We start from the raw sequence: 8,762 nt of genomic DNA on the forward strand, positions 1-8,762 counted from the left end.
GGACCAGTACAATGAATATATCTGCTGAAATGTTCATTAAGAAAAATAGAAATTAAAGTGAAATTGGTTTGTTCACTCAAGCCAATTCTAAGAACAACCATACATGTCTGATGGGTTATGAAAATAAGTGAAGTCAAACATAGCAACAAATAAGTTTATTTATAAATATGTTCCTGAAATTGTTTTTATAACAATTAGAATTCCGAAAACCGAATGTGGCGCCGGGTGGGAAGGCCAATCAATTTGCAAGTTAAGGTCACCATCACCTTGACCTTTGACCTATTGGGCAAACAATTAATAATAGATCATTTACTGACCATGATCAATGTGCATACCAAGTTTGAAAACCCGACAACAAGTCAATTAAAAGTAATTGGCCGGAAAACTTAACACCGTCACCAGACGAGGACGCTGGACACAGTAATCCCCCTATGAGTCTGCAATGATTCACAGTCAACACACAGATTGTCAACAAATAACTTTGGGTTATAGAAGATTCAGATCTTTCGAGACAAACATAATATGGTTTACAAAGCAAACACAGGCATTCTACATTTAACCTGTGCCACGAACTACAATATACATATCTTTAACACAATACAATACTAAATATTAAAATCGTGTACTACATTTATAATTTTTATCATGTAGATTGTAAATATAATCATTGAACTTCAAAGCTCATTACCAAACAAAAATACGGCTATCACTGATTGTAAGAAATGGTACCAAATTGTTTCAACTTTGGCACGCCTTAACCTTTTATTCAGACTTAAGAAACATTGAAGTAGATGAAATATTTGTTCTCAGTTTATAAATGTTGGTAGATATTAAACACCGGAGTTAAAAAAGATAAAACTTAACACTTAGCCCATACAATCAATACAATCAATACAGAAAGGTCAGGGTCATTTTGTTTGTAAGAGACCTTGAAATAATAAAAACATCATTACAGTTATGGTTACCAATCCATCGTACGTTTCTTAAAAACATTGCAAGATAAAACGATTACTTGTGTTGATACTGCATCAAATATCAATACACAAGATAAACGTGTTATGGTTTACAACCGCATGCTAGTCCGTACAATATGTTCCCTTCAGACCCTCAACACATTCCGTTACGTCACATATGCCCTGTGTGACGTCAGTGTTTGCGGCGTTCCACCGTCATCATGATGCCGTTTTCCGCGCGCATCACGGCCGCTAGACGGCGCCGCACGACGTGACCGGGAACCAGGTTGAACGTGAAACTGAAATACACAGATAGATTTACGAGGGTGCAGACAGATAAGGTGACAATGGCAACTCCACCCGAAAAAAAACTAATAACAAGGGACAAACTTTGACAGTTAATAATTCCATAGTAATTGGCTTTGCTATATATGTGCATATTGTCGCCTGTAACACGTAAACATGTTAATATCTTGAACAGATAAAACGATAAAAAAAACTGTAATTGCACTTAACACTGACCCCGAACACACGATATTTAACGTTTATACCAAAGTAGAACGCTGACGTGATTGCACGAGCAGCCATTCATTAAATGTTCCCACTTATCTAGGACGTAAATCTAGGACGGTGGATCAACATAACAGCCCAAATAGAAGCGGATTGTGCAGTGGGATTAGGACGCAACTGTTACACTCACAAGAACCGAAATGTGGGATTTATTTAAAAACCTCTGCAGTCAATTGAATAAATCTTGGATAAGTTGTCCACACATCAACTTTAGTTTGATTTGCACATATAGATGGTAAAATTAAATAGTAGAATATATTGGATATATATTGACCAATCAATGAAATGGGATTCAAAAGCAATGTAAAAATAAAAGATGGACTTACTTGTTAAGAAGTTTTGCGATGACGACTTTTTGCTCATTCATTGCGAAGTTCTGCCCGATGCAGTTTCTGAAGAAGGATAAATTATTTTAACATTTAAGAATCGCAGCAAATGTGCAAGCAATAAACAACGTGTTTATATTGTTTCACTGTATGGAATAAGAAATATAAGCTGATTCATGTTTAAAGGAGTCATGTTTTGTAACTATCACGGTTGAGCTACATGTATATCTTAGCTCTAGCTGAATACATATAAGTATGTTTTTAAAACTTTGATAAGGTATTATCAATGTTCACAAGAGTTTAACGAGGACATTTGCATATGTACAAACATGTTCATGCCATCATGGCGCACTCCTCCTAATTGGACCTTTCTGACCTTTTAACCCCTAAATGACTCTTACAGTAGAACACTGTCACCTAAGGCTGCCAGAGAGGGGGACATACTGGTACGGGTCCATCTTGGCACACGCCTCATTGTTGAACCTTTCTGAACCTTTACCGCTAAATAACCCATAAAGTAACACACATTTACCTTGGGCCGCCAGAGAGGGGGACATACTGGTATGATCAATCTTGGCGCACGCCTCCTTGTTGAACCTTTCTGACACCTTAACCCCTAAATGGCCCCAAAAGTAGTACACTTTTACCTTGGGCCGCCAGAGAAGGGGACATACTGGTAGGGGTCCATCTTGGCGCACGCCTCATTGTTGAACCTTTCTGACACCTTAACCCCTAAATGACCCCAAAAGTAGTACACATTTACCTTGGGCCGCCAGAGAAGGGGACATACTGGTAAGGGTCCATCTTGGCGCACGCCTCCTTGGTAAATCTGTCGGGGCGAAAGTCCATGTGGTCCTCGCCCCAAACCTCCACGTTGTGGTGTAGCATCCAGATATTGATCTGGAATAAGGGTTTTATTTACTTGTATTATGGCATTCATCGTTTCTGCTTGTATGTTTAATTGCACAAGAGGAATGTTAATAAATTCAGCACTGTATAAGTGTATTAGCGACTTGCATACATATTATATACACAATCATTTGTAAAAAAATGAAACCACATGTGTTTGTGATTTAAAACTTTGTAAGAAGAAAGATGGACTGTAAACGACGCACTAGATCAACCTTCCGAAGGTACTTAAAATCAACAACATATTACCGAAAATATATATCGTTGATCGATGATTTGTTAAATACTCTTAACATGGTTTTACAATCATGGAATATTGGTGATGCATATAAGTGAAGATTTATGAACAAAGCTCTGTGACTTTCAATGATAGTACTCGTATAAATGTACCCACCATAACGTTGGTTCCTGGCGGACAGACGATGTCAGCGATAGGGAAGGGCTTTGTTGTTTCGCGGCCGACGATGGCGACTGGCGCGTGTAGCCGCATGCCCTCCTTGATACACTGGGTCAGATATTCCAGCTTGGGAAGATCAGACCTTGAGGAGAAAGGATGATACAATGACATTAGACGTCTTCTTTGTAGTGTTAGTAGTACCTGTTACATTGAGGTTATTACTAAGCAACAGGGTGGAGCTGAAACGTTGCGTAAGCATTCATTGTAATCCACGTCAAACATGCCTCATATCAATTATGGTAATATGGACAAAAAGACGAAAATAACTGTGCATTCTGTTAGTTCATAGTGAGGTTCTTATGAAACACTGATTTGTGTTAAACTTTGCAATGGTGTTTTGCGGAGCTAACACTTACTCATGGTCTTTGCATTGAACTGGACTCAGCCTCTTACGTAGAAATAGGCATATGTGTGGGTTACTCACCACTCTACGTCCTGGCGGCCCTGGAGCACCTCGTCTACCTCTTCCTGACACTTCTGTTGGTACTCTGGGTGTTCCGCCAGTGAGTACAGGATCCAGGAGATGGCGCTCGCGGTCGTGTCGTGCCCTGAGATGCAATATGGATATAACATGCGTTCACACCGGTTGTTATACTTTTTCACCACACAACGTACTAGTTCAACTAATTCAGTTATTATAACAGAATGTTGTTTCGTTCATGAAAAATGATAAATGATAAAAAATATATTCATGATAAAAAAATACTTTTAAATAATTTATGAACAGAAATGTCTTAACGATTATATACACAAGTTCCTGTTCTGACAACAGTATAATTGAGATTTCCATTCCAGTGGCGAATACATTCCCCCTTTTTTAATTGCTTTAAATTAGCCGTTATTATTGACAAAAACGACACAGCTGTTCCAAATACTTCTGAGAGCAAAATACTCGTCATCTAAGAAATGGTACTAAAACGGTAAAAATGTAATACTAGTATCCAAGAACACAATAACAACAATAACCACCTTCAAATAAGAAAGTATCCACTTCGTTCCTGATGTCCATATACGACAGTCCAACACCGTTTTCATCCTTGGCGGTGAGAAGTATGTCGAGGAAATCCAGGTATTTCTTCTTGTCTACTCCGCCTATTTTCTCCTGTGTTAAACATCAACATGAACACGTCAGTTATTGCATGGCTACATATTCGAGTAAACCAATATGCTCCCAGATAGATAAATATCATACAAATATTATTTGATTTTATTGTTTTTTAACGGGGTTTCGAAATAAAAATAGCTTTAATTGAGCATCACTAATCAATTTACGACCAGAATTAACTACATGCCCCAATGAAATTTCATTCTTACAAAAGTACATGTCTTCACAGGCGTCTGAATTATTGTTTGTCTCATATCAACATTTAAGAGACAAACAATGATCCAGACGCCTGTGCACCCCTTGCGAGTTTAGGATGTTTAAGATAAAAGTAAGCACACCATAAAATGTTCATATTCTATCATTTAAATGTGTACATGTGCGTAGCTATAAAAATATGGACGAAATTGGCCAAGGTACCCCTGGTATACAAAAGGTCATCCCAAAATACAGACGTCGATGTAAAGGTATAGCCATGCCGCAACATACCAGCGCGGCCTTGCGAGTGTTGATGATGTCCTCCGCTACCCCGTGTACATAGTCACAGTCCCGTTTATACTTCTTGCCCAGCGCTGTGTTGTAGAAGATTATATCAGAGGCCAACCACGGCTTCCTGCAATACATTCATGACGCATGGTAAATATTGCGGGTCTGTTCCCGGAGTAAATGCTTATATTTGATGGCTATGGGTGAAATTTTGTCACGATCTCAAACGTATCTGAATACTTTTTTTTGCAAAGATTCTAGACGTTAGTTACCAAAATCATCTCTCAGTAATAATCTTGTTACAAGTACGATATTGTATGGATTTTATCGCAATGTTATATTTGGTATAACGAAAATAGAAGACAGAGGGGGGACTGAACGGAACGTCATTACCAGTTTCGTTTTCATGTTTATAAAATGTAAATACGTTCGTACGGTAAACGCCAGGTGACGGCCAGACATACCTTGTACGTTTAGCAGTGCACGTGGCTAGGTCATTCACCGCGACAACGTACGGGTGCGTCTCCCTGAAACACCACACAGGGACAGGTTATAATTAGACAGACGACATGCGCATCAGGGGTCGTATTCATAAAGCTTCAAAGTGAACAATTACAACTAAGTGAAAATATTCGACTTTCTAGCAGTCAATAATTTAAATTCTCTTTCTTTTCCATCAAATTTATCTGTTTGACCTTTTTCTTGTCGAATTTCATATTTAAGGTGTAAAATCGGTTAGTTTTCATTAAATTCAACTAAAAAAATAAAGTATGTTTCACCAAGTTGATTTTTTTTCTAAGACGCTTAATGCATACGGCCCTTTATCTCTTAAGCTTAACAAGACCACAGGGCAAGAACCTTCATTGGCCACAATGACATCATTTGAAGGCATTTGGTATTTGTTTATACACTAGGACCTCAATTTCCAGACAAATTTAATACAGTAAACTGAACATGGCTTTTTTTGTTATTGAAGACAAACTATAAGGAGCGAAACCATGGTAAAATCTGGCCCGAGGGGAATTATCTGAACAAACTTGGACAACATTTAAGCCTGATGATTTCAACTGAATTTAAGGCAGCATAAAAGATTGATAAATTAAACTGATGAAGAGTGCCATAATTGACACGACGCTGAACCATCCTGACATAAACATTCACAATAGTTAAACAATGGATATTTATTTATCACATAATGGCCCAGTTCAAAAATGGACTTTGAATTGAAATCGATATAATTTTAATGTTGTTAAAAACACAGGAGTGTATTATCGAGAGCGTCACAGGCGATTTACCGCCCACTTACCCAGCCCGTTGTACGTCAATGTTGTAAGAGAAGGCGCAGCGGAGGATGATGTCCAAGCTTGACTGACACACGTGTTGGAACAGCTCAAACTGCTCCCCGCGAGCCGCGAAATCGTTCAGCTTATCCTGGATAAGACAATCATAAGATTATATGTTTGTTCTAAGAAAAACAACAACGTGCAGGATATGAAACGCTAGGTCCTTAATTATTTGTATCGGATATCAATCAGGTCTTGTATTTTCAAAAAAAATACAGTAGGTTGTTTATTTCTTAATTCTTTTCTTCAGTTGCAAAACAGATTTATCAGATAAAAACATCATACGTTAAGAAGTGCTATATTAAAATCTCATATCTATGTGGCTAATAGGCTTAAACTGCCTTAAACTGCCTTTCCCGGCTCTTCTTCCTTCATAAATTAACTAATGTGGATATATTATGAGATAACTTAAAAAAACTAGGGCATTTTCATTAAGAAAGTAGTTGCTCAATGCCAAACATAAGCTTATGTATATATCTAGAATCAGTAGAGCAGAACCAAAATCAATCAATATATAAGAACACACTACATAAACATAGACCGTACTGATTATTCAACCCGGCTGTAAATTTATACACAGATACTATTAATTTAAGGTACAAAATATTGTCAATTTTAGCAATAGTGTCTTAGAACTAGAACGAGTGTGCCAACACGTAGTTATTAGATTTCTCCATCACAATTCAATAAAGTGTAATCCAGCCCTCATAATAGATATAGTACATCCCATTCGCTTTATCTCACCACGAATATCCCGGCCGCGTCATTGTACACGTGTATGTACGGCTTCAGGATGTCGAAATGGAAGGCCGGAGTGAGGAGGCGGCGGTTCCGGGCCCACTTCTCCCCACCGGATATGAGCAGCCCGTCACCTAGCCACGCCTTCAAGGTCCGGTAACCGCTAGTCAACCCTAACGGCTTTGGCTCTGCGTTAGAATGAAGAGACGTTTTAAGTATCTGCTTACTACCGTAGAACTGACACAACAATAAATCCACGTAAAGTACATTAAATGTTGGTTCATTTTAGATCGAGATGATCTATAACACCGACGGATTTCGATATGATTTAAAGTAACGGTAAGCTAACGAAGTATATACAAGGTTTTATTAAGTAAGTTCAAAGTGAATTCACTTACCCGCTGTCTTGAGTATTTTCTTCATGCTGGTAGGATGGCAGGCGACGATAACTGGGCGCCAAAAGCTCCCCCACAGGCGGAGGTAGCCTTGCGCCCGGGCGTACTGGTTTCCCCAGTCCACGAATACCTGCATCCGGTCATGCCCGTCTTCCGGCATCTACATACGGGTCGGAAGAGAGATAACCAGGTTTTCGGTGATGATTTGAGATATACTGAATATGCATACATTCAAAAACAAAGCAAGAAGGTTCTTATTGTGAGTGGTTATAATATTACCTAAAACTTCTGAAAAAATTTGAGACACAGTCCCGGTCCAAATACATATCAGAACTGGACATGGAACTAGAGATATAACTTGTTACAACCAGAAGGCGACCTGGAATTATAAATACACTTGAAGAGCCGAAACTCACTCACATTTCGGAAACTGCCAAACAACCAATGTCTCTCCTTCGGTCCCGGAACGTTTCCAAACAGTTTATCCGTACGCCTATGCCATCGTATAAACGTCACAAGTTTTCCAAATATGTACAAACCCGCCGCAAGAAGAACGGTCTGAAGTACAAGCGACGTTGACGCCCGGTACGTCGCCGGCACGAGAGAGGCAACGTCAAGAGATCCAAGGATGGGCAACATGTTTGTAGACACTGAAACGTGAAGCTACGTGTATCGTGAACCGTTCAATATAGCTTGGTTGACTTAATCAGAATACAACTTTGATCATAAACACGGTGAGATATTTAGTGCAAAATGTCTGAAATGGTTAACAACCATTTTCATATAATTGATATATCCCTCCAATTGAATAACACTTCTTAGCTGTATCGACTTTCCAATACGTATATTCTTATGTTTCGTGTATATGAAAAGTTATAAGAGGCATACAATTCAGAAAAAATCATAATTATCTCACCTGGATTGTTCCAAAGCACTTTCAAACACTGATTGAAGGTTCCTATGCAGACACACGTTTATACCGAATTATATTCCAGTACATGTAAATAAACCTGACTTTTATCTAGAGCGTCCTAATTTTTAACTTCAAAAACGTCATTATTAAATATATATCCATCAAGAGTACAAGCAGGTTAATGATCTTGAACACTGTAGATATCGTTGGTGTTAACCTTTACCTCAAATTCAATAATAAATCCGCAACAGTAAAAGGCCATAAACCCATTATGTTCACAGGTATTATAAGCACAGAGTGAATGTATTCATAATATTGTATTTATAAATATAGTGTATACAGCGTCGTTATAAACTCGATACAATTTCTTCAAGTAATAAAACAGTCACTCTTGTGGGCGCTACTATAGTTAATGGGCAGATATAATTCCATTATCTAACAAAAACTCTAAAATGATCAAACTTAATTTCAAAACCATGACACAAATCTGAAAAATCCCGACTTGATCAAGATGTTGATACAGTGGGGTAGTAAGTATGCAGTCATGATCGGCGGTGAAGTGGGCTTATT

General features: G+C 38.3%; 1 protein-coding gene across 1 annotated transcript; it reads right to left on the reverse strand.

The window, feature by feature from the left end:
- Positions 1 to 140: 140 nt before the first annotated feature.
- On the reverse strand, positions 141 to 8,623 carry LOC128245155 (leukotriene-B4 omega-hydroxylase 3-like). Its single transcript, XM_052963409.1, has 13 exons — positions 8,196 to 8,623; positions 7,700 to 7,929; positions 7,283 to 7,439; positions 6,891 to 7,072; positions 6,110 to 6,234; positions 5,268 to 5,330; positions 4,807 to 4,930; positions 4,185 to 4,317; positions 3,640 to 3,763; positions 3,153 to 3,297; positions 2,613 to 2,749; positions 1,850 to 1,915; positions 141 to 1,252 (listed from the first exon to the last, which is right to left on the reverse strand). The coding sequence occupies exons 2-13, from the start codon at positions 7,916 to 7,918 to the stop codon at positions 1,147 to 1,149; spliced, it is 1,581 nt and encodes a 526-aa protein (XP_052819369.1). The 5' UTR covers positions 7,919 to 7,929; positions 8,196 to 8,623; the 3' UTR covers positions 141 to 1,146.
- Between the last annotated feature and the right edge of the window lie 139 nt (positions 8,624 to 8,762).

Source organism: Mya arenaria, chromosome 2, assembly GCF_026914265.1.
Source record: "Mya arenaria isolate MELC-2E11 chromosome 2, ASM2691426v1".
NCBI lineage: Eukaryota > Metazoa > Mollusca > Bivalvia > Myida > Myidae > Mya > Mya arenaria.